General features: G+C 47.5%; 1 protein-coding gene across 1 annotated transcript; it reads right to left on the bottom strand.

Moving 5' to 3' along the window:
- Nucleotides 1–2,854: 2,854 nt before the first annotated feature.
- IRS2 (insulin receptor substrate 2) lies at nt 2,855–10,295 on the bottom strand. Its single transcript, XM_082215745.1, has 2 exons — nt 6,319–10,295; nt 2,855–5,137 (listed from the first exon to the last, which is right to left on the bottom strand). Exons 1-2 carry the CDS (start codon nt 9,407–9,409, stop codon nt 5,133–5,135), a joined length of 3,096 nt encoding a protein of 1,031 aa, XP_082071871.1. The 5' UTR covers nt 9,410–10,295; the 3' UTR covers nt 2,855–5,132.
- Nucleotides 10,296–11,799: the final 1,504 nt, after the last annotated feature.

The following is an 11,799-nucleotide window of genomic DNA, read 5'->3' as shown; positions in this document are numbered from 1 at the left end:
GGAAGGAAACCAAGGTGCAAAATGAACACTCAAGCTCTTCAAGATCCTATTAAACGGGATTGCTTCCTGTCAGGGAACTGCCATCAGTGCCGGAGGGAGAGAGCAAGCTCCAGAGGGATCCCAGAGAGCGTCCCGGGATTGGGAGAGGCAGCCCATCTTCTGGGGAAGGGAATCAGCTTAGCTCCAGTGGAGAAGGGGGGGGCAGATGGGGGAATCAGAGAGGCGGTCACATGACTCCTTGCCGGGGACAAACGGGGAAAGGAAGGGTCCTCCGCTGCCTACGCCCTCCTTGCGCAGAAGGCTTCCGCGCAGGGAGAGTAGGAGGAGACTGGGCGTCAAAGAACTTCTTTGCTGGAAGAAGTTTAAGAAACGCCCACTGACGGATTCTGCCAGCGATTGAGGCAGCCACGGGTGAGTGACTGTCCGGACAGGAAAGGTTCACTCAGGCAACCCAGCCGGGTGTTGGCACAGGCTTACGCACGAGTAACCCCGAGAACCATTACACTTCCAAACAACTCTTAAGGACCATCTGCTTTTGGAGTTCCTTGATAACATCGAGGAACACTGGACAATGCTAAAAACATCTATTATTGTAGCCTGTTGGGTACCAAATCAAGGACTGGTTTCATAAGAATGACAGTGAGATTGAAAGGAAGGCCTTTCAGATCTAGCAAAAAGATAGAAACTGTGCCACTAAGGGGGGGGGGGACTTCCCCTACATGTTGTTTATTGACCTGACTAAGGCCTTTGACACCGTACATCGTAATGCCTTGTAGGTTGTCCTTCTGAAAATTGGCTGCCCATATAAATTTGTGAACATCCTTTGGCTCCTCCGTGATAATATGACAGCAACAATCACAGATAACAATGGCTCTCAAAGCGAACCATTCACAGTGGCCTCAGGTGTTAACAAGGGTTGTGTTCTATTATTTTCATTGCCATGAAAATTGCTACTTCTATTATTTTCATTGCCATGAAAACTCCCCTACGGAGTAGAAATAACATATCAAAAGAGGGAAAGCTCTTTGAGTAAGTTGAAAGCAAAGGGTAAGGTTACCATAACTTCCGTCATAGAGCTTTAGTATGCTGATGACATAGTGTGTGCATACTCAGAGGATGACCTCCAAACCATCCTCATTACCTTTGCAGAAGTTTACGAATAGCTTGCCCTATTGCTCAACATCCGCAAAACCAAAGTGCTTGCACCAAAAAGCACAAAACAACAAGCACAAAACAACCCCTCTGCAGCACCACAAATGTTGGAAAGTGTGTATCACTTTTCCTACCTGGGCAGTTATCTTTCCACATTGATACCAAAATCCAGCATCACCTGAGCTCTGCGAGTGCAGCTTTCTCCCAAATGAAGTGTAGAGGATCGGGACATTTGCAGGCAAATCAAAATGCTTGTTTACAAAGCTATTGTATGCTTGTGAAACATGGATATGGTGTCTCCGAAAAATGTTACACATCACTTGGGAAGACAGTGTACTGGAAGCAGTAGTGTTAAAGCAATGATTCTTCAACATCAAATTTGTTAGAATGGTCATGTTGTTCAGATGCCTCATTAGTCTTCCAAAGCAACTATTCTATTCCAAACTTAAAAATGGAAAGTGTAATGCACTTTCAACAAAAGAGGTTTAAAGGCAAATATAAAAAGATGTATTATAAACACTGACAACTGGGAAACACTGGCCTGTGAGCACTCCAATTAGAGAACAGCCTTTACCAAAGGTGTTATGGACTCTGAAGATGCTCAAACTTAGGAAGAAAGGGAGAAACGTGCTAAGAGGAAGTAATGTTTGGCAAACCCTCACTGTGACCAACTCCTGCCCGGAAACCTATGTCCCACTGTGGAAGGACGTGTGGATCCAGAATTACCAACTCACTGTTAAGACCATGTTCATGGAAGACAATCTTACTTGGCTATGAGTGATTGCCAAAGATGAAGCAGCAGCAGCTCATGAGGCCCTGTAACTCATTTAAAGTAGCTAAAGTAGCCTTATCTTGGGCTACAGTTCCTTCCTTGCATCATCTGTTGTTATCATCAGTTTCCTTTTGGGTGAAGACAGAGACAACACAGGTATTGAGCAGTTTCACTGTCTGTCACCCATTAGCATTTCTACATCTTCTCCATGCAGAGGACCTACTACTTGCTTGCTACTACTTGCTACTACTACAAGCCTGATGTAGAAATGCAGAAAGAAAATAGCCATGTTTCTAAGATTATATAATGTTATACAATGTGTTATTAATAACTGAGATGGGGACAGAGTATTGGAGGAGGTGTAAAATTAAGGGGTCCTTCCTGCAACAAATTTGCCATATTTTTAGATTCTATCTTTACAGAGATCCACAAAATTACTAGTCAATGCCTACAAAAGGCTCTGTTGAATTTGTTTCTAGATTAAAACTTGAATGTTCACTTTAAACCATTAAATGGATATTTTCTGGTAGTGGCCTGAATGCAGATTAACAGATTTTGGATGGGACTAGAAAGGGCAACTCTTATCACATGGTACCAAAAAGTGGCAGATAAGATAAAAATGTCATGGGGGCAGACAAATTCATGGTGGAATTGTATTGTTTTATTACACATATCAACAAGATGGACATCAGGGGACTTCCTACAGCATGTAAAATATTTTGACTGCTTTGATTCCTAATGGTGTGATATTTTTTCTTCTATTGTATTGGATCATCTGGGCTCAACTTTCTTTGGGTTTGTTCTGTTCTGCATCATAGTTACAGAGGGAGAGAAGAGTTACTTCTGTAAAAAGAAAAGCTATAAAAATAAATTTTAACAAACTATAAAGAATAATTTTATAGACAAGAAATCTCTACAAAGAACAGGTCCTCAAAGAATTTATTGCTTTAATAAATAACATATTTTATTGCATGTTTCTATTAACAAGAGCAGCCAAGGTCAGTAAAGATTAAATACTATTCTAGTTCCATGTATTCTCATCCCTAGCAGCATCACTGATTTACTCCTATATACAGAGTGCACATTGGAAGACAAAGCCAGGTAAGCTAAGTGTTTGTCACAATGGCAAGAAATAATTTAACACATCGATAACTAGAAACAATTACATATCAAAAAATAAAACACTGCTTATAACTTTTAGAAATCAAAACCAGGCAAGGTGTACAAAGAACCAATCAGTACACACTGCAAAGTTGTAGCAGACTTTTGGTTCCACATTGTAAACTAGGAACATAAATAGTTGCATAAGCTTTTTGTGAAATGTACACTATAGTATATTCAAGCTCCCTTGTTTTAGATGTTGTCTGGCTAAATTCGTCATTGTGGCAATAACATTTTGGTTTCAGCAATTCAGTGTTCCTCATCAGCTTTATAATCAACCATCTTGCTCAGGCAGAAAGGTGGGGTGTTTAGGAGAACAGATATGACTAAAAGTAATCTTTTTTGATACTTCAATCATTTTACTAGCAGAAGCATTATAATATTCCCCTTCCCATGCCCTCAGAGGAAGACTAAATGGGTGGAGATTACATTCAGATATCTCTTATTATACAATCCTCAATTCCAATGCTCAGCATGGAAGCAGTGTGCATTCCATTTAATTGAGCAATAAGACACTAGATGCTTTGTCTACCTCAATAAACATGTAATACATTGTTTCTGATAACACAGTACAGAAAATTCTCAAGAAAAAAAACTTCTTATGACTCAGACAAGAGTTGAAATCATTATAATTTTTTTAAGAGTCTCTTTAAACAAATAGAGGTTAGAAGTAACGAGAGTGAAAAATAACCCATCATAGTGCAAGCTTTTGGGGTGACATATATAAAAGAGTGGGATGCGGGTGGCACTGTGGTCTAAACCACTGAGCCTCTTGGGCCTGCTGATCGGAAGGTTGGCGGTTCAAATCCCCGCGACAGGGTGAGCTCCTGTTGCTCTGTCCCAGCTTCTGCCAATCTAGCAATTCGAAAGCATGTCAAAGTGCAGGTACCACTCTGGAGGGAAGGTAAACGGCGTTTCTGTGCACTGCTCTGGTTTCGCCACATGACCCGGTTTTCCACATGACCCGGAAAAACTGTCTGCGGACAAACGCCGGCTCCCTTGGCCAGTAAAACGAGATGAGCACCGCAACACCAGAGTCATTCGTGACTGGACTTAATGGTCAGAGGTCCTTTACCTTTTTATATAAAAGAGCAGCTATGACACTGTTGGTTTTCACTACGTATACTTGTGAGAATTTCTAGAATAACTTGTTTTTGCCCTCTCCCCAAATTCTTTTAATGAAAAATTTTGTTGCTATAAGAGGTCTTTTAAAATGAAGTGCATTATTATGTTCTGAACATATTCGGTTGGTCCAAAAACAACAAACAGACTTCCATTATTAGCATGTTGATCTGGTTTTGGTTACAAGAAATTCAACTAATATCATGATTAGCTGACAAATGAAAGCATACAAACAGAAGACCTTAAGTACTCCTGAAGTAGTTAAAAAACTAAACAGACACAATTATACAACTATGTCACAAGGTAAAGAATATCTTAGTATAGTTTAATTATATTATGTTCCATTACATATTTTAAAACCATTATAAATATTCTGATAAGAAGCCTAAACTTTAAAGTTAGTTTTGGCTTAAATTTTTCAGTTCCTATCCTGCACTTTGCCTGCTAACTAAACAGAGGAGCCAGTGGCTAAGATGCAACCAGGCAGCAGCAGGACTCTTGATATGATCATTAAGGCTGATGACAACACTCAGCTCAGAGATAAAAGATATTGCCAGCCATTATACACCAGCATTACAAATCCAGTTTCATTTTTAACTGAGGTAGTGCTGTAGAGGTTTGAAAGGGTGCCAGTAAAAAACCAGATTTTACTGCTGTAGCAGTTGCAAACACAACCTCCTAACATGCTGAAAAATAAATACAGTCAACTGTGCTGGGGGGGAAAATGGCACTCACTCAGTCAGCCTACTGAAGAGGTCCAAAGTTCTAAAGCATAGTTTATGCAAACAGTGTTGCAAACTCAGTGAATGAGATGGGATAATTCCCCTCCATGAGAACCATGGAACTGAAAAAAGCGTACTGTATTAGAATTTTAAAATGTTTTAAATTTCATCAAGCAGTTTTCGTGGTGGTAATACTGGTTTCTTCATTCTGAAAAGAAAGAGAAAGTAAAGGCATCACTAAACTCTAGGCAAATAAATATGCAGGTTCACTACAAAGCTCCTTCACTACTCAGTTACAAGTTCAGAATGACCCAGTTCTCTGAGGGCACAGACTACCAACATGTAGAAGATGTCCTTGGTGCATTACTTTTGCCTGTTACTCTCTTGGTGTGTAAAGGTAAAGGGACCCCTGACCATTAGGTCCAGTCGCAGACGACTCTGGGGTTGTGGCGCTCATCTCACTTTACTGGCGTACAGCTTCTGGGTCATGTGGCCAGCATGCCTAAGCCGCCAAAATTCTGTACAATGTTCCTCAAGCATGAGGACCACATTGCTTCATGGGCTCATCAACTACAGCTCCTAGAACTAGGTAATTAAGTTATTAAAATCTTAATTAAGTTATTAAAATCTTAAAGCACATAAACCCATTTTTAACTTGCCAAATGTGTGGCTTTTTACTATGCTGGAAGAAGAGGGAAGCTTTGGAACTGACAAGAGCATATTTTAAAGAGTCTATGTTTCCATGCCACTTTGGCATATTTTGTGATTTTAACTGCTGGAGTTCTCTCACCAGAGTACTTGCCACAAACTTGGATCTTGCAGCAGCATGTAATACTCTGTAATCCCACATCCTTCTGTTACAGGGGCCACTTCACCTCACTGCTTTAACCCCTTTTAAGTCACCTCATTGGTTTGACCTTTTATCAAAACTAGGCTTTTAGAGGTCAACTCTTCTTAAGTTAGACCTGCAACAAAATACTGCAGACTAGAACCGAAGAGGTTCAGTCCTCTTGGGAAAGCAGGATTTCAGGAGAACCCCCCCCCCCCCAAAGGACTTTCCTACAAACATAGCAGTCTGTGAGGGATGTCTGAGAAGCTACTTTGTAGTTCTTTCCTCCTAGGACAGCCCAGTACAGGGGAGCTATTATGGACACTCATATTCCTATTTGGTTAGAAGTCCCCCTACTCCCAGGTCAGTGGGCACAGAAATCCTGCCTAAAGGTGTTACTGTAGCAAGAAAGATTGAACTGGAAGAGCTCTCATTACAGATAAAAAAAAACCTCTGTGAGACACCAAAGTTTGATCACGTTCAGAAGCTCTGGGCATAATGGTGTTTCAATCCATTATCCACACAAAAAAAGAAAAAAAGGTTAAAGTAAGGAAGCTTACCTTTCACTGAAGAGACTTCTTTCAAATTGTGGGTCAAGAAGTCTATACTGGTGTAAGTACCATTGATACTTTCATTACAGGGGTGTCTGCCTTTGTGCTTGCCTTGGCCACCACTTGCCAAATAGTCTCCTTCCAAGACATCAACAGCAATGTGGTTGAGGCCATTCTGGAAGCCAGCTGAGGTCTCCCGGCACATGGGGCTGCTGGTCTGCTCTTCTAACAAGCCATTTTTCCTGAGGGACACATTTTCCACAGAGGCAGAATTGTGTCGCTTGGGACTGTGTGCAAAGGAAGGAGAAACAGGCGTCACTGTAGTAGTAGAGGGAAAAGTCTCTGAGCTGTGCCTCCTTCGTCCCTGAGGATCAGCACGGATTACTTTGGCTCCATGATTAGGATCAGGAGGAGGACTGGCAAAGATGAAGGCCTGCACCCCAGAAAGTGTAAGTTGCTTCAATTCAGTAACAGGGCTGCTTACATTAACATTTTCTGGCTTCTGTAAAATGGGCTGGGTTGGGGTGGCTGTTGTAAAAGTTGTCTCCATTTCAACCTTTAGGTAATGTTTGTTAGGTTGCCCAGGGCTGGGGCAAGATCCTGGGATCAACACATCTTCCAAGGATTCCGCAGCTGCTGATTGTGACCCATCAAAGTTGAGGTTCATATAGCTGGGGATGAGGGAATCATTGTGCTCATTCAACCCAGAGCCAAGTGAGGAAGCTGAGCTGCCACAGGCTAGTGAATATCCAATGTGGACATACTCTCCACAGGGACTTTGTGATTCATTTGTAGGGGGTTGCTCATTCATGTAGGGAGTAAGAGAGCTCTCAGTTTGGCTGTAGTAAATGGTTGAAGGCATCATTGTGTGGTTGCAGATAGCAAGGAAGGACTCCCCTTTGGGTGTGAGAGTTAATCTCTCTACAGGCGAGTTCATAAACACATACTGGTCACTGTTCTTTTTCTCACCCAGAGAGTTTGGCTGGCTTTGGCAGGCATGAGATAGTGGGTTATAGAAGTTGTTGGTCTGGCCCCTCAGCCCCTGGCCTGCAAAGCCATCAGGAGAGGGCACAGGTGAGGCAGATCCATAGACAGGAGGCAACAGCAAAGGGGACATGTCAATGTAGTCACCACTGGTCATTCTCCCATCAAGACTCTCCCCAGATAACTTAGTACCCAACATGTGCATGTAGTCACTGTCATCTAGGGAGTTATCACTGCTGATCTTGTGGGAGTGAGGATGCAAAATCTGCTGTGGGGCTGACACACTGGTGGGGCTCATAGACATATAACCACCAGGACCACCTTGCAATGGCAAAACAGCTGCTCCCCCAGAGCTCATGGGCATGTAGCCCTCCTCCCCACTACCACTGCGACCTAGATGTGAGCTGCTACTGCTGCTGGTGGTTCCGCCAGAGCCAATGTCCACATCACAGTAGTCCTCAGGGTAAGGAGTATAGGTTCCCCTTGAAGGGGCCCCTGGTGTTGGTAAGGTAGCCCGCATGAGTGTGTACTCATCCAGCGAGGCAGAGGAGAGAAGAGTTGGCATGGGGTGTCGATATGCTGGTGTTGTCAGGGAGTAAGTGCGCTTCCTGGGAACCTTGTCTCCTCCAGCGCTCTCCCATATGTAGGGCCAATAACAAAGGTGTCCCCGCTCCATGGCAATGTAGCCATCCAGCTGCAGGTCAGGAGGAGTCTCTGGTGTGTTGCTGTGGTTACTAGCTGTTGAAGGGTCCATGGCTGGACCCAACTCCTCAAAGGCCAGGAAGCTAGCAGGATCGCTAGGGGAGCCGGAGGTGCTGCTGCTGGAAGGGTGCTGGGAGAACATGCCTGGCTCTGTAGCCAGCTTTGTAACCAAGGAGGGGGAGCACAACAAAGCCAGGGAGCGACCGGGCGGCACAGCTGTCTGGCTCCCGAGCCTGCAGCTGGCTGCCCCAGGCGTGTGCAAGCGGCCGAGCGGGGGCTCTCCAGCGTCGGACCCCGAGGGGCTGCCAGCTAGTGAACCAGCTCTGCCCCCGTCACCCTCACTCGCAGTCCGGCTCCGGTTCCCACTGCTTCTGCCCGCCACCAGAGTGTCTGTACGCGACCGGCGGAGAAGCCCGGCCTGGCTGGGGGGCAGCGCCGTCAGAGAGGGCGGGTGGTGATGGCGGCGGCCGGGAACCGAAATGGGTCGACTGCACACGGCCGCCAATGCTCCGCTGGCGCCGGACGATGACGAACTGGATGAAGATGACGACGACTGGCTCTTGCTGCGCGGGCGGAACTCGGCGAGCTCCCGCAGCGCCTTCATGGCCTCCAGGATGGTCTCATGGATGTTCTGCGCCACCACCGAGTCGTCCGCCTGCATCCACAGCTCGCCGGGCCCAGTCGAAGCCGAGCGACCAAGCTCCATGAAGAAGAAGCTATCCGAGTGGCCGCAGCGGCGGATGTTCATGAGCTGCAGCGTCACGCAGGGCCGCTGGCAGTTGAGGCGCACCAGCCCCACCGTGGTCGCCGCTAGGCACAGCCGGTGCACGCCGGCGAGGTTGCGGCTCTGCCCGAGGCCCCGGGGCTTCAGCGTCACCTGCCACACCTCGCGGTAAGGCGAGGTCCCGGGCGGCGGCTCCTCGCGGGAGGCCGACGGCGGCTGGCGCCGAGGGGAGTCGTGTCCGGCGAGCTGGCTCTCGCGGAGCAGCTCCGTCAGCGCCACGTACCAGGCCTCCTGCTCCGGCTCGCTCTCCGCCGCCAGCGCGAAATACTCGTCGCGCGTGTACAGAGCCACCAGGTGCTTGTGCTTGGCGTCGGCCCGCTTGTGGATGTTGAGGCAAGAGTCGAGCGCGATGGAGCGCTTGGGCGCCGCCGACTTGCTCCGCCACTTCTTCTCGCTCTCGTAGTACTCCAGCCGGGCGGGCTGAGGCGGCGCTTCGTCGCTGGCGGCGCGGAGCACGAAGAAGCGCCTGTGGCCGTGCTTGTGCTTGCGCAGGTAGCCGCACTTGCGCACGCCCGGCGGCGGCGGCGGCTGCTCGGGCGGCGGCTGCTGGTTGTTGTTGTTGTTGTTGTTGTTGCGGTTGAGGCCGCCTTGCGGGCGGTCGGGAAGCTCCGCCGCGGGGGGACTCGCCATCCCCTCTCCCGCTCCGGGGCGGCGATTCCGAGCAGCGCTTGTGCGAGGCCCGCAGCTCGCGCGTCCCCCACCCCGGCCGCTTCGGGTCTCCGCTGCGGCCCGCGCTTGCTCGCTCGCTCTGGCCCTTCGGTGCTGCGCGCGCTCCTCGCCGGAGGACCAGAGATGCAGCTGCAGCAGCAGCAGGGAACTTCTCGCGCTCCGCTCTCCTCTGCCAACAGCAAAACAACACGTGACGCGCCCGGGTCACCCAGAGGCTCACGTAGGAGAAAGGGGGGGGGTTGCGGAGAGAAGCCGCCCAGGTCCTTTCATCAGCCCGCGTCCCGCATAAAAGACAGCGCGCTCCACCAATGGATTGCAGGGTGAAAGCCCCCCTCCAGGCTGCCAGGCTGCGATTGGGTTTCCAGCTGGCCTCTCTGGCCCGCTCGCCGTTTCGTCCTCCGCCTTCCCACTACCTGCCGCCGGGCGAGGATGTCTCTTGCTCTCCCTCTGAAGCAACAAATCCTCGGCGAGCGAGCGAGCGAGCGCCCTTCCCCTGCCGGAGTGGGGCTCCTTGCCCGCCCGCCCGTCGGGCCCGAGGTCCTCAGACCTTCGTGCCCTGACTTCCCCGGCGCTTCGGTAATTCGGATGGCACGGAGAGTTCCCGCAGTTTATCCAGCGCGTTTGCTGTCGATGTGCTTATTTATTTAATAGCGAAATATAAACAGTAAAGAGGACAGTAAAGAGGAAAGAAGAAAAATAGATAGAATGTGATAGAATTCTTAACCCTTTGCTTTCTGTTTAAAGTGATCAAAATATTTTTATAGTCATACTGCTATATTTCATTGAAATGCTGCAAATAAATAAATAAATAAATAAGCAAGCAGGCACTCTGTTAAGAAGAAAGGTGACAAAGGAACAGTTCTCTATTTCATCAAATGAGAGTTTTCAAGGAATAAAGGTACCCTGCTTGGCAGGGGGTTGGACTCGATGGCCCTTGTGGTCTCTTCCAACTCTATGATTCTATGATTCTATTCTATGACAACACTCAGTGGCGTTTTGTCTTTTGGTCCATTCCCCATCCTCCAGTAAAGTATACACCAAACTACTCTAAGACCAAATCTGAGCATGGTGCAGCCTACACAAGAAAAATGACAGGAAGGAACTGCTTGCTGGCTAAATATTTTTTTCTCTTTGCCCAATTAGTTTTCTATTCAAACGGGGGGGGGGAACAGGAGGCAGGGCCGGATTTAGATGAAGAGAGGCCCTAGGCTACTTCACTTGTGAGGCCCCTCCCCATCCCTCACCCTCAGAACTAGAAGAAAATGGAAGAGTGTTACAGTAAGAACCTGGAACATGGGTTACAAGCTCTTTGAAGATCTTCCCTCCCTACCCAGAATACATATCCAGAACCATCATTGATACATCACTGATACATCATCATTATGTCACAAGGAGGGAGGGGAGTTGTGAGGTTACCCAAGTTCATCAACTTGCCCCGGTTATCAGATCAAGTTCCTACCACCTATCAGATCAAGTTCCTAACACCTAAGGGACACGGTTGGCACTGTGGATTAAACCACAGAGCTTAGGACTTGCCGATCAGAAGGTTGGCGGTTCGAATCCCTGCGACAGGGTGAGCTCCCATTGCTCAGTCCCTGCTCCTGCCAACCTAGCAGTTTGAAAGCACCTCAAAGTGCAAGTAGATAAATAGGTACCGCTCCAACGGGAAGGTAAACGGTGTTTCCGTGCACTGCTCTGGTTCGCCAGAAGCGGCTTAGCCATACTGGCCACATGACCCAGAAGCTGTCCGCCGGCTCCCTCGGCCAATAAAGTGAGATGAATGCCGCAACCCCAGAGTCAGCCACGACTGGACCTAATGGTCAAGAGCCATTTACCTCCATGCATATCTTTGCCTTCTGGCCTTCCCGAGGATGGGCTGTGGGAACACCTGGCCTCAGGAAACCCACCAACAGATGTTCATTGTTCCTCTCAATGACTGTACTTGACTGTATATCCCAAGGATTATGGAGGAGGGTGTTATCCAAGCTGAACACATGACCTCTCGCTTAGAGTATTATGGAGGAAGGCAATGTCCAAGTCTGCCTTTCCTTTTGAAGCAAAATGCCATTGAAATGGGAGAATTGATTATGGCATTGATTTTATGTAATTTCCAAAGGTTAGTAGTCTAGCACGGTCAAGTACAAGGGGGTACAATTTTGACACTTGCAACAATGCAACAAGTTTTGCCAATAGAAACCAGCTTTCTCGATTAACAGTGCAAAGGCTCATTGTCCCGGGGTTTTGAGGGAGGTGTTGAGAGGTTACAAAAATGATTTCCAATAAGTGCCCCCCTTTATTTCCATAACAAGTCCTTGAGTCTGTACTCTGACTAGGGACCTATAAGTGGCAGC

This window comes from Podarcis vaucheri, assembly GCF_965113315.1.
Source record: "Podarcis vaucheri genome assembly, chromosome: 3".
Classification (NCBI taxonomy): Eukaryota; Metazoa; Chordata; class Lepidosauria; order Squamata; family Lacertidae; genus Podarcis; species Podarcis vaucheri.
The sequence above is the reverse complement of the archived record's forward strand: the minus strand, read 5'-3'. Positions and strand labels throughout refer to the sequence as shown.